The sequence below is a fragment of the Aythya ferina genome (assembly GCF_964211825.1).
Source record: "Aythya ferina genome assembly, chromosome: 3".
Lineage (NCBI taxonomy): Eukaryota > Metazoa > Chordata > Aves > Anseriformes > Anatidae > Aythya > Aythya ferina.
The window spans coordinates 11,153,564-11,178,672 of record NC_140298.1 but is presented as its reverse complement, the minus strand read 5'-3'; the positions used below and the strand labels follow the sequence as shown (position 1 = coordinate 11,178,672).

General features: G+C 49.6%; 2 protein-coding genes and 1 long non-coding RNA gene across 12 annotated transcripts in view; 2 read left to right on the top strand and 1 right to left on the bottom strand.

Moving 5' to 3' along the window:
• AFTPH (aftiphilin) overlaps positions 1–3,175 on the top strand; it is a 46,878-nt gene extending 43,703 nt beyond the window's left edge. For all 4 annotated transcript variants that reach the window (XR_014690741.1, XM_084512498.1, XM_084512496.1 and 1 more), the window contains one exon: positions 1,970–3,175. Coding sequence is in view for 3 of the 4 variants with exons in the window: in XM_084512498.1 (XP_084368624.1) it covers positions 1,970–2,114 (145 nt within the window). In the remaining variant the exon portion in view is untranslated. The remainder of the gene's footprint in view (positions 1–1,969) is intronic.
• Positions 3,176–3,246: 71 nt separating this feature from the next.
• On the top strand, positions 3,247–24,651 carry LOC311433873. 3 transcript variants are annotated; one of them, XR_014691033.1, is made up of 8 exons: positions 3,247–3,497; positions 3,595–3,654; positions 4,820–8,963; positions 10,512–10,746; positions 11,706–11,882; positions 14,724–15,487; positions 16,374–16,521; positions 21,158–24,651. It is a non-coding gene; the product is annotated as an uncharacterized lncRNA (long non-coding RNA). The 3 variants fall into 3 exon arrangements; XR_014691034.1 differs by having other exon boundaries at positions 3,247–8,963; positions 10,512–10,742; XR_014691035.1 differs by lacking the exon at positions 16,374–16,521 and having other exon boundaries at positions 3,247–8,963.
• SERTAD2 (SERTA domain containing 2) overlaps positions 19,554–25,109 on the bottom strand; it is a 78,859-nt gene continuing 73,303 nt past the window's right edge. For all 5 annotated transcript variants that reach the window (XM_084513533.1, XM_084513534.1, XM_084513532.1 and 2 more), the window contains one exon: positions 19,554–24,829. In XM_084513533.1, the coding sequence (XP_084369659.1) occupies positions 23,875–24,825 (951 nt within the window). In that variant the 5' untranslated portion in view covers positions 24,826–24,829 and the 3' untranslated portion in view covers positions 19,554–23,874. The remainder of the gene's footprint in view (positions 24,830–25,109) is intronic.

The window sequence follows — 25,109 nt, the reverse complement described above, 5'->3', positions numbered from 1 at the left end:
CGATGTTGCAGACACTGGTTAGGACAGCAAGAGCATCGCCCTGTGATAAAGGTCCTCCATATCAACACCAAATAAAGTGCAGCGCTGCCTCTGGGACCCAGCAGTGCCGTTTCTCCGCGTGACACAGTTGAGCAGAGGAGGAAGAGGCATATAAATAGCAAGGAGTGTGTGAGCTCCATCTCGGTGCCTGATTACAATTGCAGGAACTCCTTTTAATGCAGATCTCTGAGTCAGCCCTCTTCCTTTGGCTTCCTCTGTCAAATACTCCTTTGTTAGCTGTAAGTCCTTGATCACCAGGAGTTTGTACCGTAAGAGGCTTGTGGTAAGTGATTACTAATAGTGCACCAGATACTGATAACACAGTGGTGGGTGACAACCACATTTCAACAGCTCAGAGATAGTCCTTCAAGTGCACACAGTGGTGACTGTGAAGCTGTTAGAGAAGGAGGCACATATTGGCTCTCTGCTTCTTCCTTCAGCAAATCCAGCACACAGCTTTGTTTATCCTCCAGAATTTGGTAATCTGCCTAGTCAGTGGCTCATGAAATTCCACTGCAGCAGAGAAAAGAAAATATTGCTATTCTAGCAAGGGAAAGTCAGATTTAGTATCTATACTGCCTCATCTAGAGATCTTTCATCAAGTGGAGATTTCAAGTAGCAAACAAAACTGATAGCTCAGTGTCAACACAATGATCACTGATGGCAAGGATGAGTTTAACTCGAGCGTTTTTTTTTGTCCCCCTTAGCCAAGAAATTCTGAGACTGCTGCTGAAGCAACCATGTGGCTCCTTGCTTTCTCCTGGTCTCTCATTAGCTCAGGGAACAATCCTGATGTGTGCTGACAAAAAAGACGTATACTTATATGCTGCTTCGTGACTGAAGTGGTGATTGCCCTCTCATGGGTACGGTTTAAAGTTTTATAGCTAAGATAAGGTGTGGAAAGAAAATTTCTGAAATGGTGTATGGAAAAGCTGTTTGTTTCTAGCCTTTTGTCTCAGCTTTTTGCCCCATAATGGGAGAGCTTATTTAGCTAGGATTTCTGCTGTTATTGCAGGGAGTAGCAGGTGCCTTTTTGGACCTGGAATAACATTTGATGGAGAGTATTCGTTTCTCTAGTAATAGCCAGGACTCTTCAAGATAAAGCACCGAGGAGGCAGGAGAGGGGAACTTCTGTAGCAGTCTGAGCCAGCCTTCATTTTGCTTAGGAAATGTGAATTTCTTGCATAACAGTGAGAACCAAGCAACGTGGGATTCAGACCTCTGTATTCATTTGTGCTCAGTAATTCTTGTGAATAATGCAAAAGGCGAAGTAAATACCCGTGGTTCCCAAACTGCTGTGTGCATCATTATGGTTACACAACCTTGTTCACTTCAAAGCGAGTTAGCTGCCAGCAGTGAACTACCTTCTGATGATGATGAGACCTTGGAGGGGAGAAAGGGGCTTGTGGATCATGATGTAGAGCAGTATGGTATATAATCCGAGCGCAGTTGTGTTGGAAATGCAGCATTAGTACCTGTATTTATTTATTAAAAGAGTAAGTTAGGAACTTCTTCACATCCTTTCAAAATATTTCCATTTTATATCGAAAGATTATACAGAACTTAGGTAGCTTAAAAAAAAATGTTCCTATTGTCTTAACCCTAAAATATGAGTCTGGTTGTTTCTTCAAGTGAATAGTCCCAGAATGGCACACTGGAACTTGCTCCCCCCCATGGTAAATTAGCATCTGAATAGATTTTTTTTTCCTTATTGCAACAATATTCAGGAACGTTTTGCTGACTTCCCGTGTTAACATTTTGTTGTTAGGCAGGTAGGTATTATAACATTAGACTAGCTTCAAATAGCTTACAGAAGTGCTTGTCAGTGGGAGACGAAGTGACAGAACACTGCTTCAATCAGTGATTCTTTCAGTGATCCAAGGGATATCAGGTACTGGATTAATGCACTTTTTTCTTTTCTTCTCAACAGGAAGCCTAAAAAGGAAGAACATCTTAGTGAAGAGGCTGCCAAGGTGATTTCTAGCCTTCCTGACTTAACTTTCATGCATGCCAAGGTGTTGATGTTCCCAGCCACATTAACACCTTCGACAAGCTGCCAAGAAAAGGTAGACTAAAGTGATGTGAATTGGACGTTTTCTATTGATTTTTTTTTCCTTCCCTCTGGGGGTCATAAAAAGCAATCTTGCTTTAATTAAAAAAAAAAAAATCAAGTTCAGATGATTTGTTGGTAAGCAGCACTAGAAAGGTATACATAGTTATGTATATTTATTTACATACTGGAGTCCTAAATTTATATTAGAGAAAAATGTAAATAATTGGGGGTAAATCTTTTTGAAGATCTATTCTTTTTGTTGTGCTGGGGTGTATACATTTATGTCTTTGTGAAATACACTGGTGGTGTCCTTCTTACAAAACTTTAAAAAGTTTAAAAAAAAAAAAAAAGAATCCTAGAAACACATAATGAAGACGTCAATTTTCACAATATGTGAAGTCCCCTTCAAAGGTTTTCAGATTGCATTGAGCGTCTTTTTCTTTCCTGCATATATTAAAATACTTTTTGCTGGAAAAAAAAAAAAGTTACATTGTGGGTTTTCAGTTATTGTTTTTTAAAACCCAATAATTTCTTTTCTGTTTTAACAAGCTTAAGATGTGTTTTTTTCTTTCCTTCTCCCCTCCTCCTGGTTGATTGGTTGGCTGATCAATTTTTATGTTCTTAAACTTAAATAGTATGGCTCTGTCACTATATAGCCTTTTGAAAGGTATGCTGTCAGTAACTTCTTGTTCCAGTTATGGATCACTGTCTAAACACTTGATTTTTGGGTCATTAGAAGGTCATCTGCTTTTAATCAGTTTGATTTGGAAAAGAAGGACCAAAACTATATGAATGTCTTTACAATGAAATTTATCTGTTTAAAAATTTTTATGTTTTGTTGTACCACTATTCTTATGTTTGATTTTGCACAGTGTAAAATGACATAATCATAGATTGCTATGGTTTTAGGCTGTATATACAGTAAAAACTATGGGTTGTAAATGTTTGGGGAAATTCCTATGGAAAAAAGAAAGCTATGTAGAAGAACCTCTAAAAAGGTCAATGTGCATGCCCAAGGTCTTTTGAGATTTAAGTGTGTAAATTTCCTTTTAGCTTACACAAAATAAAATAATTTAAAAGATATATATGTATATAGTCTGCCATCTTTTTATACGGGATGTATAAATTATTCATATTTCTCTTGACAGCAAAATTGATGTACTGCATTAACAGTAGCACCTCCTAATCTGTGCTGCGTATTCTCACAAGACACACCTCTCAGGGTCCTGCAGAAGGAGAAGCAGACTCCTCTTTATTGTCCCATCTCCTTGAATATGTTATGGTGCAGTCTTCTGGTTTGGCCTCCCATTTACAGGGCGCTGTGGCTCAAGACATGTTGATGTTTTGGTTTAGAGACTTCTTCAAAGTAACAGGCAATACTGAAGCGTAAGAAACACGAAGTCAGGTGAGGTGTGAAGGGCCAGTTGGTTTTACGTATTTCTTAGCTAGAATTAAAAAACGTAAACATAGCAAGTTTCCTAACGTGTTAGCTTGCCCTGTAGCTCTTTCAGCAACTTCTCGTCAGAGGATATCCTGGACTATTCAGAGTAGAAGGTCTGCAGGTAAGGTATGCTCTGGGTGCTGATGCTCCTTGAGGGCACCTTGTGTGGGTATAGACTCTATGGATGTAGCTAACCCTCTGTACGTACTCAGGTCTTGAAGTGTTCCCTGATCACCACCGGTTCCTCAGTTGACATCTAGTTCTGAGAAATCTCCACTGCATTTCTCACCTTTTTTTTTCTGAATTCTTCATTGTCTGACAGCTCTTGGGGCAGAAAAGTTAATCTGAGTTTGATGATAGTGGCTGAAAAGCTGAAAACTTTGTAAGGAACAAAGTCCTTGCAAACTTTTTCCTCCTAGGGAGCCCTGTCCGAATGTCCTCGAGAGGTTAGTGCAGGATGGAGTGCCACCTGTGTGAAGGCTGGAGGAGTCTCAGTGAGAGGCGGCCACTCAGAGCTGAGAGAGCAGCTCCTCTGCTTGTGATAAAGTTAATTTGTAAAGGCTAAACCAGCTCCTTTGCCCTCCAATTAGCGATGCTGTGTACAATGCACTTGTATAAAATACACCCTTTTATGGTTGAAAAGATTTATGCAAAAACCAGCTGCTTTACCTCATATCTCCTCCCCCCCCAAAAAAAAAACAAAAAACCCTCGCATTTGCTTCAGCAAATTTTTATTACAGCGCTGACTTCATGCTTGTTTCACCTCAAAATTTGCTTTGCTAATCTCCTGGGTTTTTAGCATCGTATTCTCTGGTGCATGCTTATTATATCGCTCAGTCCTGGTGCTCGTAGGTTAAAATCAGCCCTTTTGTTTGTGGAGCTGCCCTGCGTCCCTCGGAGCCGGAGCGGTGGTGTAGCTGCAGCACTCCGGAGCTCGAGCCATTGTTTCCAGGAGAATATGGTTAGGAGCTGACTCATGATCCCTGTCTGGCAGGGAGTGGACTGAAGTATTAAGGAGAGGTGGGGGTGGAAGTGCCAGCTGCAAGTTGATCTTTAGTCTCCTCACAATTGCCTCTAGAGGCAGCTGCCCATTTGTCTTCCCAGTCCCCGAGTGCCGTACTGGTGGCCCGCCGTAACTGGGGGAGGGGGGAAGAGGAGATCTCGGGTGTGACTGATGGACCGATCTGACGCTGCGTGAAGCCTGGCGCTGCCTAGAGTGTGTTTATGGGGGTTTTATGTTGTTTTCTGCCAAAAAAAAATGAAAAATAAAAAGCTCCGTCCCACAGACCTTCCCCCTGCTGAGAGACATCGATCTTCCATCTCGATTCAGCCGTCTGAGATGGATGCCGCTTGCCTGAAAGAAGGTAGTGTTGATTTTTGTCTCCTAAATCCCTTTCCTTCCTTGTCAATTACGGGATGGATGGGCAGACACTTCTACCTCTCCTGTCTCGTAAAGGCAGCTTTGTTCTTACGCAGAAAGCTTCGTCTAGCGGATCCAGCGGCACGGGGGTGCCCTTCGGTGCTGCTCCCACTGAGGCACCGTGCCTTATTGGGTTGAATCTCGCCAGCACGCTTATGGGCAGGGTGGTAATTGGTCCTTCCTGTAGCTACACGGTGCTGTGCCTTGTCATCGGAGGTGTCGACGGGCACCTCATTCGCTTGAGAAACGGCGGCGGCGGAGAGCGAGGCGCTTCTGCGCTCAGCCGACGGCAGCAGCGAAGGACGCTTGGTTAGGATGCAACCGCCAGGGCTGGAAGGTGGCCATAAAGCAAAGTCCAAAGCTCCCACTGTGAAGCGAGCCGCGGGAGCCTGAATGACTGCTAAGAAGAGCTGAGCTCTGCTTGTCTTAGCCAAAAGACTGCGCTCTGACACTCGCCGGTTCGCCGCTGACTTATCGGGAGCGCTACCACCTGCTGCAGGTGCTAGCAGAGCCGCGCTGCCCGCGGCACTTGAAATGTTAAGCCCTCCTCAGAATACCATTAGCCTGACAGCTTCGTTTCGAGAGCCCCAGAATAAAGCTGCCAAGAAACGAACAGAGCTGCCCTCCATCGCAATTAGCGCGCGCGGACGTTAACCCTTCGTCACGTCGGGTCGTTGGGCGTGATGTTACGTGGGGGTGAGATCCCCGTGTGACTGCTGTTGTGTCGTTGTCTGCAGGACCGCTGCGCGTCGGCTGAACATCCAGTGATTTTGGCAGGATGCGAGGGAGACTTTGCTGTGTGTATAACAGGTGAATCAGCCTCGGCCCGACCGCTTCCCTCCAGGTGCAGCTCTTCTGCTCCAGTTCTGCCCCTCTGTATGTATTTCAGCAATCTTCAAACAGGATGGTTGCAAAATACTCGTGAATATAATTTATGGTAGTGTATGGCATCTAGGAATTGTGTAGCAGTTTCTAGGAGTGTCTGCTCGAAAAGCAGAGGTGTTTTTCATAATCTGGCTTCTGTGCTGAAGAGCACAGATGTTAAAGGCAGCGAGCAGCCTGGTGTGCTCCCTTAGGTGAACCAGGAGCGTGAAAGGGAAGGGGGAGAAGTGCCTCATTCAAATTCAGAGGGCTGGAGGCAGGTTGAGGAGGAGCTGGAAGAAAATATAAGGCTCAAGAGAATCGCCGAGAAGGGGAAATCAGAAGGTGAAGCTCGATGCAGGCAGCTGAGACAGCTATAGGAAGAGCAGGTGGTGGAGAAAGCTGGATGCAAGCATGAGGAGCGGGGCATTTGGAGAGGAGAGAAAGCCTGGGATGGATTACAGGCACACACTGTGCCCACTGGCTGCTTTTCTCCAGAATCTGGAACTGAGCCTCGGAGGCCCAAGTCTCTGTATTACTGCTACACTGCGGAGCAAATGTGTCAAACCCACTGGGTGAGTGTGCGTTACATGCGCTGCAACAGCCTGCTGCTGCCATTAACTATTTTTTGTCGAGAGCTGGCCTGCAGACACGAGGGTTTAAATGCAGCTGCTTATGCGTGTTTTAACACTGATATAAGTCCAGATGTTAGAAGTCCTTCTTTTAGAAATTCCTCTTAAATAAGGGTGTACATTATAAATCCACACTCTAGGTATAAAAACCTCATCCTCCCAAAACTGCAGCTCGGCTGCTGTGATTTGGAGCTGCAGCTTCTGTCCTGTCACGCACCTGCAACGTGACCGTCGCTGCTGGCTTGTTGCACTGTCCTCACTGGGTCCCTGCCTCGTGCCCTGCACAGATTTATTTTCTGAATCAGCGTAGTGAAACTCTCCTCTGCAGGGCCCCTGCTCCGTGTAGCTTCAGAGGAAGGATGGCGTTGTGTGGAAACTATGGAGCAGGCACGGTGGAGTGGCGATGCTCTGGCTTGAAGAGGCTGCCCATGCCGGCTGGCTTTTGCAGGAGGTTTTTTTTTTTCTTTTTCTTTTTTTTTTTTCCTTCACTTGAACATTTCTGTCATTTGGTGCCCAGCATGAGTTGCCTGATTGGGCTGTGCAGAAATGCTAATTGCTCCTGGAGGCAGCTGAAGCAGTTAGCTCTGCTCGTTTTATATACATTAAGGGCTCTGCCACGTCAGGAGTTAGGTGCATGTGCTAAGTACCTGAAACCGCTGGAGCTCTTGTTTTAATCTCGTCGTCCTGTTCCCAAACTTGTCAGATGTGTTATCCCTGCTTTACAGCAGGGCTGTGGAGATCAGCTCTGTTTGATATGCCACGCTCATCTTTGTAGCTTGCCAGGGATGTCTGGGAAGCACTTGGCTGATGAAGGTGTCAGGAGTACCTCAAAGGCTCGTTGTCTGGCAGCAGGATTTGCTGTATGGTCACCAAAGAGAGGTATTTTCCTAGGTTAGGGGCTCTGAATCTTCCTCTGCAGATCCACTGATGTTGTGGGGACCCCGCTCACCTGATGTTAAGGCAAGTACCCCTGGAGGTTCCTAATCCTGTACTACGTGTAGGATTTGGGTTGTGTGCCTTAAATAAGGCTTGGGACTACTTGTAGAATGTGAAGGGGACAAAAAAAAAATACTTCTCTTTCAAATGGCAGCGGTGTCTGAGCCTTACTTACCTTCGAGGTCTGGACCAGCAGGGGTTTGTGAGTACACATGCGCACAGCCCCATGCTGCAAGCTTTTTGCTTGGTTTGCTCCAGGTCTAGCAAGCAAATCCCCTCAGAATACACGCAGCCTTCTTACCAGGATTGTTGTCATCGCGTGAGCCTTGCCTCCTGAACTGAAAGCACTGAAGTTATCAAATGGGGAAGGAGGAGAGCAGGGGGGGCAGTTTCAGCCCTGCTCAGCCGCCCTGCCTTTGTCTCAGCTTTTCCAGGGAAATGTGTCTCCATTGTTTCTAAATCTTTAAGCGATAAAACACTCACTGTTTGTTTCCTTCAGAGAGTGGAGAACTGCAGCGAGCGCAGCTCCTGAAGCCAGGTGTGGTTTTCAAGACAGCCTTACCCTTATAAATGGCAGGAAACGTCTCATCTGAGCTGGTCTTCAGACCGGCCTTACACGAGGGGAGAAAAGCAAGTGCTTTGGATCAGACCTTAACCTGCTGACTGGCCTTCAGGAGGATGCCTTGTAGGAGCAGGACTTGTCCAGCCTAGCTCAGGTAGCTGTGGTGCAAACCCCAAAGACCACTGTGGTGTTCAGCTCCATCCTAAAGAACTGCACCATCAGAGCTGGCTTAGCTCTGCGGAGGGGTAAGCTTTGTGGACTCGTATCTTGGTGAGAGCAGGACCCTCCACACCTCAAACACTCTTGGTGGCATTGTTGCAGCGCCGCCTTTGAGGGATTTATACGTAACAGAGGCCAGCTCTAGTGGTAAAGAGGCAAAATGGCTTCTCCAGCACTAGTCCCAGTGATGTTTCTAATTGGTAACTGTGGTCTGTTTGTATAAATCATAAAAAAAAACATGTTAAGATCTGCCCTACTATTGCTTGGGGTAGCAATATCTCTTGGCCATGGTGATCTGGGGACAAGGAAGGCAGTCCTGCTGCACCAGCCACCCAAATTCATTCCAGCTTGCCTTTCCAAAGCCAGTGGGCAGAGGAGCAGGTTGATGGACAGTGGGACCTATGAAAGGCACATGCCTGGGCGCTGCAGAGTTGTTCTGCCTAGAGTCTGTTCTAGTTTCTCCTCTGGCCATCACTCCGGTCTGCGGAGCTTTGATACTGCCTGAATTGTAAGTTTTGCTGTGGTTGGAGCTGGTTTTTCAGGTCCCTTTTAGCTGGAGAAAAGAAGGGTGTGAGGAGACTGCCCTGGAAAGAGCAAGTGAACGCTGGCAGCGGTGCGCAGACACTCCCCAGGTAGCTGGGCTGACACTTCTCTTACTCCTGTATGTGCATCAGGCCAAGGAGTTGACAGAAAAGGAGTCAACAAGTTTTGCTGGATCTCTTCCGAAGGCCTTCCAGCTCTTCAGAGCAGTCTTGGAGAAGAGTGCTGGGAGATCACACGGGAGTTGAGCAGAGTGGAAGGTATCTAACAGACTCCTTCAAAACACGTAAAGGTTGGCTCAGGGGTCCGTAAGGTATTTTCTGGTTGTGTTTGGTTCTTAAACCCAACAAATCAATAAGCACCTTCAAACTCTCCCTCTCATCACCCTCCCCAGCCCCAAATCTCATCAAACGTTTTGTCCAAATCTCAGCAACTTGGCCTTGAAACCTGTTTGCACAAGAATTCTAGCAAGAAGGGCTTTTTTTTTTTTTTTTTATGGCTGCGTTGCTTTACTGAGTGCTGAGACTGCGTTTTCATTAGGAGCACTAAAGCCTTTTGTCACTTCGTTAATGCCGAAGCGAGTTAAAAATCACCATGCAGCTGGCAGCGGGTGTTCTGCAGCTGTTAGGACTATTGCAGGTTACTCCGCTTGCTCTTGGACAAAGCTGCCTTGCTCTGACAATGGCAAAGTGAGCAGTTGTATGGATGCTTTGTGCTTTTAAGGGTACAATTTTCCCTCCTTTTCTGCTGTGGGTTGTTTTATGCGTGTGTTTTTTTTTTGTGTGTGTGGTTTTTTTTTACTCTCTCTCTTGCCTTGTCCACCTATATGAAGCCTGTTCTGGCAACTTTCCTCCTCTTTTGGCCAGGGAGGAGGAAGCAGGGTGGAAAGGGAGGAACAAACAGCTGTCCTTTAGGTTTCAAATCAATGCAGCTCCTTAGCAGGCTGGCAGGGTGAGCTCAGTCATTAGGAAAGCTGCTCTTTCATTCAGGAGGCAGCCGGAGCCAATTCTCCCTGGTCCAGGACCGAAGAGGTAGGGAGTTCAGGTCTTTCCAGCTTGTAGGACCACTGCAGCTGGCACGGGCTCTTTCTCTTCCTAGTGTTTCATTCATGCTGCCCACGGGAGGACCCTGCTGGCTCGGGAGGTAATCCTCTCGCAGGAAACCAGTGACGTTTGGCAGTGGGTATACTGGAATTCCCTCCTCTTCATGAAAGCCACCTCCACCTAAGATGGGAGTGGATGTAGGAAGGAGATCTGGATTTTCCAATGTAACCCTTCTCAAGTTAAATTTCAGAGCTGCACAGGTTCTAGGAAGACGAGCAGGATGGGTGCTAAACATCTCCTCGGGTGCTGTTAGGACCACGGCTGCCTTGAGCTGTGTGGGCAGTGCTGCATGGCTCTGGTCCTGCACTGAGGGACCAATAGTTTTTTACTGTAATTTTCGTGTGGACGTTGGCTCTGTTAAGCTACCGTGTTTCCCCACAGATAAAACAGATCAGAACTGGACTGAGGCATGCTTAAACTAGATCTCTCTATCACCAGGTACTACTGGGTGCCATTTAGTGTGGCTCACGCCAGCCTGATGGCACTTCCAGCACCAGGGGAGAGGGTTCAGGACTCGCTGTCAAGCTGTTTCAGAGCGGTCTGATCTCTGAAATGTGTTTCCATCTCAAAGACGTGAGTGGGGAGCATTGCAGCTGAAATCTCATTAGCAAATAATAGGCCTTGCGTGCAGAAATCTGCCTCTCTGGCATCTTATTCTGCTGCTTCTGATCAGAAAAGGTTAAAAATTTATTCTTGTTTTGCCAGTGTGAACACGATGTCGCTGCCCGGGTTTACAAGTGGCAGTGAAAGAGCAGCGGCATGCAGTGGCAAGGAGGATCCGAGCATGTCTGCAGGAGGAATTGTGCACATTTCCCAGTGTTGCTGCCAGAGAATCTCATTTTTTTGAGGGATACAGCAAGTATTGTCTGCAGCCATGGGATGTGAAGGATAAATATGTTGCTGGCAAGGCAGCAGATCTCATTTAGCTGCAGAAAGGTTGGTGAGTAGAAAAGTACTTCTCTCAGGTGTTCTGTTGTTTTCTAGTGAATTTGGGTGTCTTACACTTATCTGTAACCAGGAATACTGGTAAGTGGTCCCTAAATCAGTGTCAGTGCTCAAATCTGAGAGCTTGCAGGGTGATGCCATCACCAGTGGTGATAGGTGAAGAACAAAGTAATGTCATGCTCTCCTGTGCCACCCCAAGTTAAATATCTCCATCTTCAAAATTCCCTGAATTTCAAAGAAATCTCTCAAGGTGCTACTGTGCTGCGGGCAGGGATGTATTTGCAGGGTGTAGGAACAACACCAGGCACATGAGGAACCCAAAACGGTTCCTTAGCTCCTGTGCCCCCACTGTAAAGTGGGGGGGAAGCTGCATAAGTGAGTTGTGCCGATGCTGAGATTAGCATGGCAGTTCTGATTGCAAGGAACTCCAATTTCCAGCTTCCCAGAAGGTTTTTTTCTTTAAAATAAAAAAGAAAACCTGTTTTTTCTCTGCTGATTTGGTTCTGCAATTGCCACTGCAGAACGTTGTGCACGAAGATGCACCAAGAGGTTTCTCTCTCTGTTTCCTTACAGCGAGCCTAGCAGTGACTGGGAGCAGAAGCATTAGGGTAAAGCTGAAGTGTCGGGGGCCAGGGGGCGAAGAGGACTTTGATTTATGTATGAGTAGGGTCTGCTCAGCCTTTGGTCTGCCTCCTTCCCTAATTTTCTGTCTGCGCTGCGTATTTTTGCCTCCCCGGGTACTTCTCCCGGCGCTTCTTAGCTCGTTTGCGTTTAATCTTCCCGATTTGTCTACAGCCCCGGCTGCTCTCATCTCTGCAGGTCACCGTGCAGCTTGCATGTTTGTTACTCCTTGGCTCTTTGCTGTGATCAGCATATTTGATCATGGTTGAATTTACATCAAAGAAGCACCTGACAAAGAAGCAGGCCTGATAATAGGCTCTGGTTTCTTCTCAGCAACCCAAACAGGTAGAGGCGGACAAGGGAACTCTGGCAGGATCACAAGGGAGTTCGTGCTCTACTTTCAATGCAGCGTGCTTTGCTCTCCTGCCTGACAGAGCCCCGAAGACCCTGCTGCTGCTGTAGGCTCCCCAAAACACAGCTGCCGTTGGAAGAGAGGAAAGCAAGGCAGAGGTAGGCCTTTTCTCCTGTCAAACTCACATGTGGGAAATCCTGATTAACTAGAGAGTGGGGAGGAAAAGACACTGCTCTTGTAGCTGCAGAAGTGCAGCTCGCAGACTACAGCTGCCTTTTCCCTGCGAGGAAGGGGGTCTGAAATGCCACGGTCAAGAAAGAAACGCTGCAGCCACCGTGGGATTGTTTCCTGCTTCTTCAGGGCAGCGCCAAGAAGAGGCTGATAAATTCAAGACTGGCTTTTCTAGCTAAGCACTTCAACCTCAGTGTCTAAGTGGGGCTTTTGCATTTGCTTTTGTTGGTATAATTTACGCTTCCCAGACCCTTTTCCCTGTCTAGAGTTTGCAAGGAGCTGATTTTTTTTTTTATAATGATCATTATATACGATTATAGGCAGACACAAATGATAGGTACAGTGAGTGGTATCTATGATTAGCACTGCTGGTTCTGCGAGGTTCCAGGTGCTCGTAGCTTGGTGTCAGAGTCTGGTACGAAGGCATCTCACGTGTGCCCTGCTCAGGGTTTTGCAGCACGTGGGAGATGGGCCTCTCCTGTGCTGAGATGTGCTTTGGGGCACGCGCAGAACCTCACGCCTTTGTCCTCCACCAGGAGGAAAAACAGTGCCACCACGTCACGTTTCCTGTAGGTTTCACCTCTCAGGGTTCAGCAGTTGTTATTCCCAAGCCCTGGAGTTCTCCAAGAAAATACTGAGCTTTTCTTAAAGTAAAAAAGCTCCTCCATCCGAGGGGCAGGCTGCTGGTAGCTGTGGCTACCCAGACCTGGAGCTTCCCCTCAGAGCTCCCTGGGTTTCCACCCTGGATGCTCAGAGTTACAGGCTGCCACCGAGGGATTTCCAGCTCCTTTCATGCAGAGCAGCAGCAGACTTAGACTTAGAGGCGTGGTTGGAGACAGCTCCTCTCTCCCTGGCAGCCCTGCGAGCCTCACCTGCTGGAAGCTCCTCGTTTTCCCCAACAGGCCAGAGGTGCCCTGCAGCCCCGCCACCTGCCTCTCGCCCTGCTGTGCCTCTGGAGGCTGGTAGCCAACTGCTTGGGGATGAAAGGTGCTATTTAAAAATAATAATAGAAAAAGAATTGCTAGCAGTGTTGTTTAGGGACTCCAGTATTCAGACGAACACATTCTCTCATGAAAAATGAAGGAACTGGCTCCTTAAATATTACTTTGGAGGGGATGGTTTCACAGCATAGCAGTGATTTGAGATATTCCAAGTTCCGCTGTGGTGGTGGTTTTTTTCTTCCAAGGATTTCTCTCCTTCTCTCCCATTTTATTTCCCTCAGGCAGAGGCCATGGCGTCATTTTTCCTTAGCGGTCTTCGCTGTTGTCTACCTGGGGTATTTCATCTACGGAGGCCACAGCCAGCAGGACAGCACCACAGCACCCGTGCAAGCTAAGTGCCAGGCACACCTCTGGGTTCAGAGCAGCAGCGAGCTGTTAAAATGATTCCCAGCAAACTGCTGCTGCCCATCTTTGTGTGTTTGTAAAATAGGAAAAAAAAAAAAAAAAAAAGAAAAAAAACACTTATTATTTTTTTCTTACTGTTTTCAAACCTGGATTGGGTTTGAAATACCCGCCCTCTGCCCTGTCCTGAGGAGTTTGGTGGGGCACCTAGGAGCGGTGAGTTAGGCAGGCTGTGCTGAAGCCTGGGTTCATTTACAAGTACAGCGGCTCGAACAACGCGTGGCCTTGCTCTCCCTTCTTCCCTGGCGTGCAGAGCGATCGTATTTTGAATGAAAACACGGGGCGAGAACAAAGCTGTGGGTAAATCCAATCTATTTCCCTGGGCCCAAACGAAGAGCGCCGCTCCCCGTCCCAGCCTGTGTCCTCACTGAAGGGCTCAGAGCATCCAGCAGCCTGCGTTAAACATCCCAACAACAGCCCAGGCAAGGCTGCAGGGGGGTGAGGCTTTCTGGAAGTGCGTGGGGATGCCTTTTCTTTGCATCCTCAGAGCCTGGGGCTTAACTCCTCACTGCCCTGCCTCTCGCACACGCCTGCCGCAGCGACTGCAGGGCACCGAGTGACAAATGAGCAGGGGCTCAGAACGAAACAGATCGGGGAAACAACATGAAAATCACACCGTGGCCTGGCATTGCACCCGTGAAAGGCATCCAGAGATGAAAACCAGCACCTCTTTCACAAGGACAGCGAGAATGCCCGCGAATTGTTGGTTTACACGAGAAAAGCAGAAACACGCTGAAAAATTGGCTCACAAAGGCAGTTGCTGTATCATAATCTCCTGCTTCCCTTCGTGCCTTGCTAATAAGACGTAAGACTAATTTAACTTTTACAACGTCCCAAATCTGTGGCTATACGATTCAGAGACTTAATAAGATTCCCCTGCCAAGCCAAGAAAAGCTTAGCGGTTTTTAGCTTGCTTTCTTCTTCTGGGTTTCAGTTTCGGGACATTTGTGCAGTGGCTGTGACATTTTATTTTATTTTTATTTTTCGAAGCCGGCCTTTCGTCAGAATTACTGATGTCTCTGGTTAAGTTATTATAGGTGTAAATTGGTTGGACTGGAGCTGGGTAAAATCTTCGTCTGGTGTTTTTCTAGTAAAAAAAAAAAAAAGGCAAATTTTGGCAAAACTAAAACATTTTATGAATTGTTTTGATTTGCCAAGCTTTTCTTCTGGAGAGAAGAGACAAAAAATACATTTTCTTTCAGCATTTTCAAAACGAGAGGCTTTGAGCTTTTTCCCTTTGAAGCAATTCTTCATTCTGAGTGATCTGAGCAAACTTTTTGTCAAGGGCTGAAGTCAAAGCGAACTATTTGTTTTAGCCAACCCTAAATGAATTATTTTTTTTTTTCCCCCCTAACTTTTTTTCAGAATCGCCAGCGAACCGAAAAATCAGTTATTCGCCCAGCTTTCTATACCATGTACCAACAGCAACCTCGGAGCACCCCGGTGACTGTTTACGTAGCGCAGCTGCAGCTGAGGCCCCCCTTTGGATGTGGGGGAATTATTGAGCTCCTCAGGGTTGCGTGAGATGGGAAACCCTCAGCGAGCGCCTGGTTTTTCTCCCGTGGGTGAAGGAGGAGGCAGCGCTTTAGGAAACGTGTTTCTAACTTTCTCTTCTCGTTGCGTGGCAGGTGTTAGCTCTGCTGGCTGCCCTGCAGGACCCGTGTTTGCAGAAGGCACACGAGAAGCTCTTTGGGGACGCTGGTGCGCTAGGAAAAGGCGGCGCGTCAGGAGCTGCGTGGACGGAGCGGGTCGCAGCTCAGCTGTGTTTCGAAAGATTGGCATAACAATCAGGAATAGATAAAGTCCTCGATTTCGGGGTTAACCACAGTCAGAAACCACACTTGAAAATGTGCTTTTCCTATGGTTACTCCGGGCGATAAATTGTATATAACGTGAAGCTATTTAAACAGATTGTTTTAACCCTTTTCAGCAGGGCACGTTTTCCTCGTGCAGAAAGATGTCTGCAGGGCGTTCTGGAACGACCAGGCCAGATGAACTGCTTTTACTGAAGCTGATGGGGGGAAAAAACACAACCTTAGAGCAGTTCCTGCACAACAGAGACACCCAGTAACCAAAATTGTGCCTGGTACGGTCTGCGAGTCCTGGAGAGGAGGGAGTTGCACCAAAAGGTTGGTTGCTGCTGTTCATCAGCTTCAGTCTTTCTGCACCTCAGGGGAAGGCCTTCAGCATTTAGAGCAGCACAACAAGCCCCACAAAACGAGCTCAGGGTGCTAAATGCTCCTGAGGCTTTCCCTCTGTACCGCTGTCCCACCCAGCACATACTGGGGTGCGTTTCCGTGCCCAGCTGCAATGACAAACCCTTGCTGCATGCGAGCAGCAACCAGGATATCTCTGGGCTCACCCTGGCTGCAGAGGGACATTTCTCCTTACTGTTAGTATTTTTTTATCCCTGCCTTTGGAGCACTGACCCTGGCTTAGGTCGAGGTGTGTAGAGTCAGAGCCACACAGACTCGCTACCCCCGTGGAGCAGCCCGCAGGCTGTAGACAGGTCGGTTTTTCCTCTCCAAGGACACATCAGTTCAGCAAGTCCTGCTCCCCTTGAGCCCTCCTCCTCCCCTGCTCTCTCTCCCTTCACCCCCGGTGCCTCCACGCCCTGCAGGGACCTGTTTTTGAGGCTCCCTCGGGTCCGTGGGTGCCAGCTCCTGCCTGGAGGCAGCAGCTGCTGGGCGGCTGTGCCGGCAGGGAGGTCGCAGCGGGAGCACGGGGCGTGGGAGGGGAGGCAGGAACAAGATCCTGGCAGCGAGCTGGGACTTGCTGCCTCTCCGAGCTCATCCCCAGGGCCACGCCAGAGAGCCGTCCCTCCTGCCTGGCACGTTTCTCTCCCTTTCTCCCCCACCCCTGCGCCTGGGATTACACAGTCCTGGGGTGGCTCTGCTCTTGGGTGTGGGACTTGAAACTGGTCGAACCAACCCCCAGCAGGTGATTCACTGGACGTGCTCTGGCCCCTGCTTTGTTCCTGCAGCGTCTGTCAGCAGCTGGTGATTTTTTTCACAGATGTGTGAGTCGTTCTGCATCGCCGCTGCCCCAGGAGCCCCCGCGAGGCCGCAGGCACTGCCCAGTCCTTTCCACCAGTGACTGGGTGTCCTGGTGACCCCCGAGCCATCGAGTTGAGGCTTTTCACTAACCAGTTTGAGTGGCAGAGGTGAATTTATTTATTTATTTTTTTGGTTGCTTTAGTCGCAGTGTCTGGGGAGTCACCTGCAGCGCTGGCTGGGCGGAGGTGGTGTGCTGAGCCCTGCTCACGGCCCCGCAGGAGGTGGGGGCTCAGCGGAACAGGGGCGGCCTCGCAGCCAGCGTTGCTCCTGCCAGAGCTGTTGCTCACATCTGAGATGTCCAAAAGAGCAGACTGCAAACCCTGCTCATCCCCTGCCTCCCTGCCCTGGTGCTTCCCTTTTTCTTTGCAAGGTGTGGTGGCGCTGTACCACGGGCTTCATCTTCGCGTGGTTTGAAAGCCTCGGGGTGCAGGAGAGCAGCTCCTGGTTGTGGAGGTAACCCCAGAAGGGGTTTGAGGTCCTGGAGCAGGGGTGCTAATGCCCAACTCTCCCAGGATGGAGGCTCCGTGGTTGGTACCAAGCCTTGCTGCCAGAGCTGGGTTATCTCGGGGCTGCTGTGCGTTTGCTGCGAATTGCTGCTTCCATCTGTGTGCATCTTTGGGTCCAAACCCTGCTCTTGCTTTCACCCTGTGAAGGCTGAGGCCTGGCAGCTCGGCTCCCCTGACCTCCCCCAAGCCCTGGCACAGCCCCAAGCCGTGTCCTTGCAGCCTCCTTCACAGGAGTTCGTGCCCTGCTTTGCCCGGGGGAAAGGAAGATGTCCTGCTGCGTGCACAGCAGAAGCAGCCTCCTCGTGTGGGCCGATGCCACCGCCCTCCCCAGTGAGCCCTGGCAGCCTCCAGCAGCCTCCTCCTGCCTCGCTCCCAGCCCCGCCGAGGGCTGTGCTTAAAAACGGCCGCCTGGGAACGGGCATCGTCCTCCAGCGAACTTCCAGGGTGTCGTGGCATTGATTATTTTTCCTCCTCTGATAAATGCAGGGCTTGGCTCCGGCACAAAATCCATCTCATCCCAGCTCACGCCGGGAAGGGAGAGGTGAAGGCAGCGGCGGCTGACGGCCAAGCTGCCGAGCGGAGAGAAGCGAGGGGAGGAGCACGGGGACGGGAGGCAGCCCGGGGAGTGTGGGGGGAGAGGAAACACCAGGGGGGAAATGGTCAGGGGAGAGCAGCCTGAGGTGGACAGAGCAGGACCGTGGTGGCAGGGGAGAATGGAAGGAAAACCCCGCAGAAAGGGGCGATCTGGAAGCTGTTCTTTCTGCCGCAATTCGTGATGCGCCTTCCCCTGGCAGATGCTGCAGACTGGAGGTGTCTGGGGAGGAATCGGCGGGGTTTTGGGGACGTGTGAGTGCTGGGGCGAGGGAAGAAATCCTCGCTGCCTGTGCCCCTGAGCACCCGGCGTACCCCAGTGCCAGTCCCCGAGGACGGGGTTTGGAAGTGGCCGCTGTGCCCAGCCCGCTGTGGCCACAGCCTGGAGGTCGCACTGGTCTTTCCCCTCCACAGCCACGCGGTTATTTGGAGCAGGGTGGGAAACCCGCGTTCCTGCCGGCCTGCTGCCAGTTGCCAAGGCAGTTTCTGCAAAAAGGGAGAGCAGCAGGGAAGGAGGGAGCTGCCTGGAGAGCAGGCAGATGATGTGCACGAGGACGAGGTGGCGAGGAGCCCGCAACCAGCAGCGATGGAGGCAGAGGAGCTCTCCGAAGCGCTGCCCATGGCTGAGGGTTTTTTCCCCGGTGCCTTTTCCCATCTGTGGTTTCTCTGGTGAGTACGAGCTGCGCGTGGTCCAGGCTGTGCCGCGGGGCAGCACGCGCTTCCCTCCAGGCCCGGGGTTAGAGGCAGGAGCGGTATCCCTCCTGGTGCAACCCCCAGGAGCCTGCAGGGACACGGGGGCCTCCTGGTGCCGCGCTGCTGAAGGTGTTTCTGCCCCCTGTGGTGCCTACTTGGGCGAGGCTCGTGGGAGCCTGGCTACAGCTTTCCGATCTTCCAGTTACTTGGGCCCGAAGAGGGGCTCATTGCTGCCAGCAGGGATCTGCATGGGCTCACGGAATTACTGAGCAGCTCCAGGCCATCGCTTTTGGAGGTTCAAACACAGCACAGGCCTATGAGGAGCCGCCGTGGTGGGTCCTCCGCCTGGAAACCCTGCTCCTGAGGCACAGGCACGTGGGTGAAGGGACCTGAACGTGGCCAGCAGACACCGCGTGTCCCCGTGCCAAACCCCGGTCCAGCTTTCTCCTGCGGGGAGTTCTGTAGGGCAGGTGGGAAACCACTCGGTAAGGAAGGGGCAAGGGGGGCTGCACACAGCCCTGGTGTTTTGTGCCAGAGGCATCTCCTCGCTCTGCCTCGGGTGTGTTTCACCCCTTCGAGCGCGGTGCTTGCTGAGCAGGCAGAAATTCAATCCCCGGGCTGGCTTTAGTTCCTACACTTCTCCTTTCTGTGCATTTCACGTGCCCCGCGTCCCCGCAGCCATTTGTCCCCGAGCAGCAGCTGGTGCGCAGCGCGGTGGCTGCGTGCGCCCCGTGCTGCTGCTGCTGGCGGCCGCCCCGGTATCGCGAGCCAGCTCGCTGCAGCGGAGCCGCTACGCGCAGCACGTCGGGCCGGGGGAAACTCGGCTGCTTTTCTGTCTGGTTTTGGTTCTCTGTGCCGTCCAAAATGGAGCAGCGACGTTTCCCGTGGGTGGTGGAGGCCACGCGGTGCGTGCAGCGGGGGCGGGTGGGGGGTGACTCACTCGCTGCGCCCTGGGGCCAGCCCCAACCCTGCTCCTGGGCTGCGCTCGCTGCCTCCTTGCCTCAAAACGCCTGAGCCAAAGCCAGGGCCAGGCCTCCCCGCTGCTGCTGCTGCTGCTGCTGCCCCTGGAACCAAACACCAGCACCTGCGGGGGGAAGAGGGCACCGCTGGCCAAGAAGCACTGGGTGAAGGTATCGGACGCTTCCTGCTGGGGTTTAATGCTCTGAACAAAAGTGCATTATGTGCAGTAAAAGTGTCCCAACCCTGCTCCCTCGCTGCACGCTGGCACACACGGTGACTTTTGTCCAGTCCTGAAAGAGGGCACGGTGCCGGTCCCTCCTGCATCCCCATCACCTCCCCTGTCCCCCACGCCCTGCCCCGTCCGCGGAGGGAAAGAAAGAAGCCGGAACTTATTTTAATCGTTTATTGTATAATATAAAACTACAAAAGTAAGACTGCTCATTTCCATGTACATTTGTCCAATTGGTTTTGATTACAGCCCATACCTACATGTGAATACAGTAATCTGGTTTCAGATGTATATGTCTGTAATATTGCATAGAAAAGGCACAGCTCTAAGGTCTGTGGGAGGGGGAAGGGGAAATACAGCCTTTTTTCTTTTTTTTTTTCTTTTTTTTTTTTCTTTTTTTTGACAATAACAAGCCCTGTTCAAACAACCATGCACTGAACATGTCACACTATTTACACCTTTTCCGGAATCTTGGCCTTTACAGGCGCTAGTATGGATTACGCTCAGAACTAGATCGGAGTTGAGGTTGGGATTTTTGTCTGCAATTTGTATTTTTAAAGAGGTTCCAGAACTTGCATTAGGCTTATTTTCAGGAAAAGAAAAAGTGCTTAAAAAGAACTAATTTCTTGAAAAATGTTCAGTCTCGTTAATTAATAGAAGCACTGAAAGCAACTTGCACAGAAGCAGGATATTGAAACCTGAGGGGTGGGGAAAAAAACAAAACAACCAAATAAACCCTGTAACAACAACGCAAAGTTCACAATACGCCGGAGTCGATTAAACCGTTTGTCAGACAGGACCCATTACAATTTACTCAATTTAATTGTGATAAAAGTGTAAACTTTGGATTCATAACATTGGTTTGAAACAATCCAGGCTATAACCACGCAGCAGTGAGGGGAGGGAAAAAAAACAAAACCCACACGTTACCTCTCGCAAAGTCCAAATTTATTCTTACAGTGATTGTTTCAGCCAGTGGCTTCACGGTCTTGCTTCCCTCGGTGGCTGCAAGGAAGGTGCCGGGTTGATGCTTTTACGCTGCTCGGCCGCGGTTTCTTGCCCCGTCCCACGGGGGCTGGCTGAACTGGGACCAGTCCGCCAGGACGGGCTGGCTGGGGTGCAGCACTGCGGGCAGCTGGGCTCGGCCGCCTGCCTTCGCTGTCCTTACCTCAAGGCAAGAGGCTCGGCTGCGTCTCCTGGGGCTGGAGGGAAGGTCCCGCAGCCGCCGTCACCCAGCGGGGAGGTGCTGAACCCCTGCGAATGTCTCCGGACCAGCAGGCTGGAGGTGACTGCGCTCGCTGCTGGCTCCCCTCGCAGACCGAGAGGCTGACAGGGTAGGAGGCTGGCCGGGACTCGTTTTGAACGTAAAACTGTCCCCCACCCCGACCCCTTTTGCATATTTCAAACAACCAGACCCATATTAGAAAAAGAGCGGTGGTGGGGGGAAAAAAAATGTCATGTGAACCATGCATATCCTGACTGGAACGCAATTCATTTTCTCTGAATCTGGCTCCCATACCCTTTTTCATACAGATTTACATTCCTACAAGAGAATACATTCCTACCATACATTCTGTACATGTTACAATCCAGATGTTGTTAGCTTCACAATAAAATAAATATATTTACAGAAGGAAAAAAAAAAAAGAATAAATAATTTATGAAAAACAAAAAAAAAAATCACTTCAAATCCAAAGCTCTTTTATTCTGCTCCCATCTTGTCACTTCATTGCACATTAATGTCAAAATCCATCCCTGGTGTAGGTCTCGGAGAAGCCCCGTGCATGGCTGCGGTGAGGACCCCAGGGCAAGCGGCACCGCTGAGCCCTCCCCTCCGTCCCTCTGTGGCTTGCCGTGGCTGCCAACAGGACCAGAGCCTCTCCCTAGCCCCGTGTCAGCTGCTGGTGTCCCAGCAGATCGCCACCAGGCCCCTGCGGCAGGGCCTGTGCTTCAGCACCAAGGGCACACAGACGTCTTCTGAGTGGAAAATGGACTCAGAGCTCACCTCGTCCCTCCTGCGGCTACACCACCTGCACCCAGCCACCTCTGTTGAAGCGTGGCTCCAGAAATGGCATTTACGTGGACTTTTGCCTAACATGCGGTAGTTGTTTGACTGCATAAATAACCCTCCCCTCCAAAAAAATAAAAAAATAAAAAGGGCAGCTCCAGCTATCGGTGTCTAACCATGGCAATGCAAGCGCTGACCAAGTTACCGTGTGAAAGCGCCTGCGGGTTTGTGCAAGCAGACCCCGCGCCACACGGCCGATGCTTTCCCAGTTTCTCCAGTTAGAAGCAGTGCGGAGCCCGGCGGGGCTGCTTCCCTACAGGCCACCACGTGCGGGGTGGGGGGGGATCCCCAGCCCTGGGCCCTGAGCTGTGCTCAGTCTGAGGGGCTTCTGTTGGAAGGGATAACTTATTTTTTTAGCCCGTGTAAGGAAATGACTGCAGCGCCATCAGCATCGCTGAGTTCGGCTTGGAAAAGAAAGCAAACCCACCCCCAGCCCTGCTGTCCCCCAGCCCCACGCTCACCCTGGCGGAGGAGCCGGGCTCCAGAAGCGTTTCATAATTGTACGCGGCGCGTTTCGTTTCAATTCGGAGTTCCTTCATTGCAAAATGCGTTTGCCTTTATACTCTGTCTGTGTGCATATCTATGTCATATCTATCTATCTATACACTAATAAATATATATGGCCTGTTTTAAAGTGCCAATTTATAAAAAGCTGCCTCCTTACAAGGCAGACAAGACCCAATTTCATCCATGACAAGAAGGGAGCAGAATTGACTGAATATTGCCAAATGACGTAAAACATAATTTAAAATTTCTTAAATAAATATAAAAGTTATTCCTAAAGAAGCCATAGGCATGTCAACAATATAGGTTGTAACCGGCGCTCAACAGCTAAAGTACCATTGAAAAACTAAAATGCCATAGCAACTTCAGCAATAGGCATGATACATTGCAAACATTTTGTTTTTAAATTAAATGTACACCACAATGAACTTAAAAAATGCTATTGGTGCAGTAATGAGAAGACTTCTCGGGTGTTACGGGGAAGGGGACCATGCATAGAAAGCTGTGTCTGTATATTCGTTGTAAAACAGGTCTATAAAGTGTAAAGCAGGTAACGCAGTTGATACAAGAAACCAACCCTATACGAGATGCCAAGTGATGTAACGCGACTGGCTCCAGTTTCGACAGCAATGGATATTAAAGCAAGTCCATCCAGTGCAGGTAAGAGATGAGCTTCACTGCAGTAATACTGAAGTTGCCTTTTTCAGCACTTAGCACAGTGAGGTGGGGCGAGGGGAGGAGAAATGCTCCAAGAAAGGGCGCGGGGACGCGGCGACGCCGGTCTTCTGCCCGCCGGTCAGGACGGTGGCCGCGGGAGGGCTGCTCCTGGCGAGCAGCGGGCGTGGGCCCCCTCGAAATTGCTCCAGGGGCTGCCACCGCGTTCGGCTCCTCCGGGCTGGAGTTCCACAACTGCTTCCTGCCGGCTGCTTCGCGTACGTGTTGGAGAAGGACATGGCTCTGAGTTTCGGGAATCACAGTAGTGCGCAGTGGGTACAGCAGGGAGCAAACACTTGTGAAACTCCCACAGGAGCAGCTCCCAGCCCTTTCTTAAAGCACTTTTTTTTTGTTGTTTTTGTTTGTTTGTTTGTTTGTTTGCATTCAGGGAAACCAACTGCAGGCTTATTTGATCCAATTTTCTCTTTGCACCATACACATATAAAACATTACAACTCTGTATAAAAGTACAAGTGGTTCTTGTACATCTGAATTATGCAGGAACTATGTGAGCAAATCCTATCAAAATAGCTATTTTTTGTGTGTATAAACAGCATTTGTTTTTAGAAAAAACAATATCATAAACTGCAGAATCTGTACAAAAATATAAAATAAATTTGGGCAGCAGTTTCTAAACAGCCATGTAAATGCAACACTTAAAGAGGAGCAGGTTAATGCCTCCAAAAGGCTGAATTGCTAAGTCAACCTATACAGGGCTAAAATGGTATTGAGATTATCTAAATAATAAATTTTTTTACCTCTTGCAATAAAACTTATAGAAAAAATAGACAAATATGCACATGCAATTTACAGCTTTCCCAAACATAATCCTTGTGCTTAGCTTTTACAATTTTTTTTTTTTTGTAATAACATAACATTGTCTACAATACATATTCTTTCGTATACCAGGATATTCGGTCTTCCTTGAGGAACCACTTTAAAAAAAATACATTAGAAGTGGTCATACATGGATGAAGGCACTCCAACTCTGCTTGAAGCAAAAACTAGTGTGATCCTTTTCTTTTCAAAAAAGGCAAGCAAGGACGCATGCACAGTGCTGTGAATCGGGGGCGGGAGGGACTATGGAAATACTACCAAGTGTATATACTGGTACTTAAAATTAAAATTAAAAAAAAAAAAAAAAAAAGAAGAAGAAGAAGAAGAGAGAGAGAGAGAGTTGCTATATTTCTATATTTTAAGACCCAACAAGCACCTCCATGATGTGATCCAGTTCTGTGAGGTCCATTTTGAAAGGCTGATTTGGAGTTACTGGTTGACTGCTGTATGGCGCGAGCGTTTTTAGGAGCTCATCTGCTGAGACGGGAGCCATTTTGGAGGCAGCCCCCGTGGCAGACGTGCAGGGGTCAAAATCATACATGGACGTGTCAATGTCAGCGAACAGAATGTCATCCAGGGTCAAGTCTGTGAGGAAACCTGTGGAAGTCGTGATCTCGAAGTTGCCGGGCAGCGAGTCCATGAGTTTGGATTCGGCCGCTCTGCTCTCCGCGACGCCCTCGGGCTTTTGCGTGCTGGACTCGCTGGGGTGGGCTTTGGAGTCGGCGGCGGCTGCGTCGGCTGCTACTGCTACTGCCTCTGCGGAGGTAGGTGCGGGACAAAGCTCCTCGATTTCGTCCAAGGCTGAGGAGAAGCTGTCCTTGACTGGTTGGAGAGCAGGAGGTGGTAGTTTCGTCGGACCATCGTGCTGGACAGCCGGGGAAGTGCAAAAAGTGTCGTCCTCAAGCAACGAGGCCGGGGTGAGGCAAGACTCCAGGGGCGTAGTGCTTACGAAGTCAGTGGGGAGCAGGGGCTGGGAGGCGAGATGGCTGAACGCCGGCTGGGCCTCGCGGAAGTTGTCGCTGAGAGGGTCGGTGGGCTGCGAAGCCGTCACAAACACAGGCCTCAAGCTGCCTTCTTGTTTGAGTTCTTCCTGGATTCGCCTCAACATGTTGTTAATTAAAACTGTCTTTTGCAAGCTCGGCTCGGTTAATGGCCTGTGGTTATAAAGTTTCATAAGGGAAATGTTGAAGATAGTCTGACGCTGTAAGGTGTAAGACACCTTAGAGGGACCGTCAGTAGGAGACACCACTTTGCCTTCCAACCCATCTTCATGCTCGTCAAACTTCCGCTTTCCTCCTTTCCCCAACATATATCTGCAAGGAAGCAGAAGGGACCGATGAAGCCAGCAAAGCCCAAAACCTGCTCTTTGCTCCCCCAGCCCGCTCCCTGGCCGCCCCGTCCCCTCCTTGCTTACCCCACAGCACATTTCCCTCGGGCACATGCTGAGCGTACGGCCCCTCCTATCCGCACCGATGGACAAGCTCCAGATCCTGCGTTAAACTCCCAAATTCTGAGCTTCCTGGCCAGTGCAGTGCCATGGCTGGGAATACAAACCTAACACGCCGAGGTTCTTACAACTAATTTCCCTTTTTT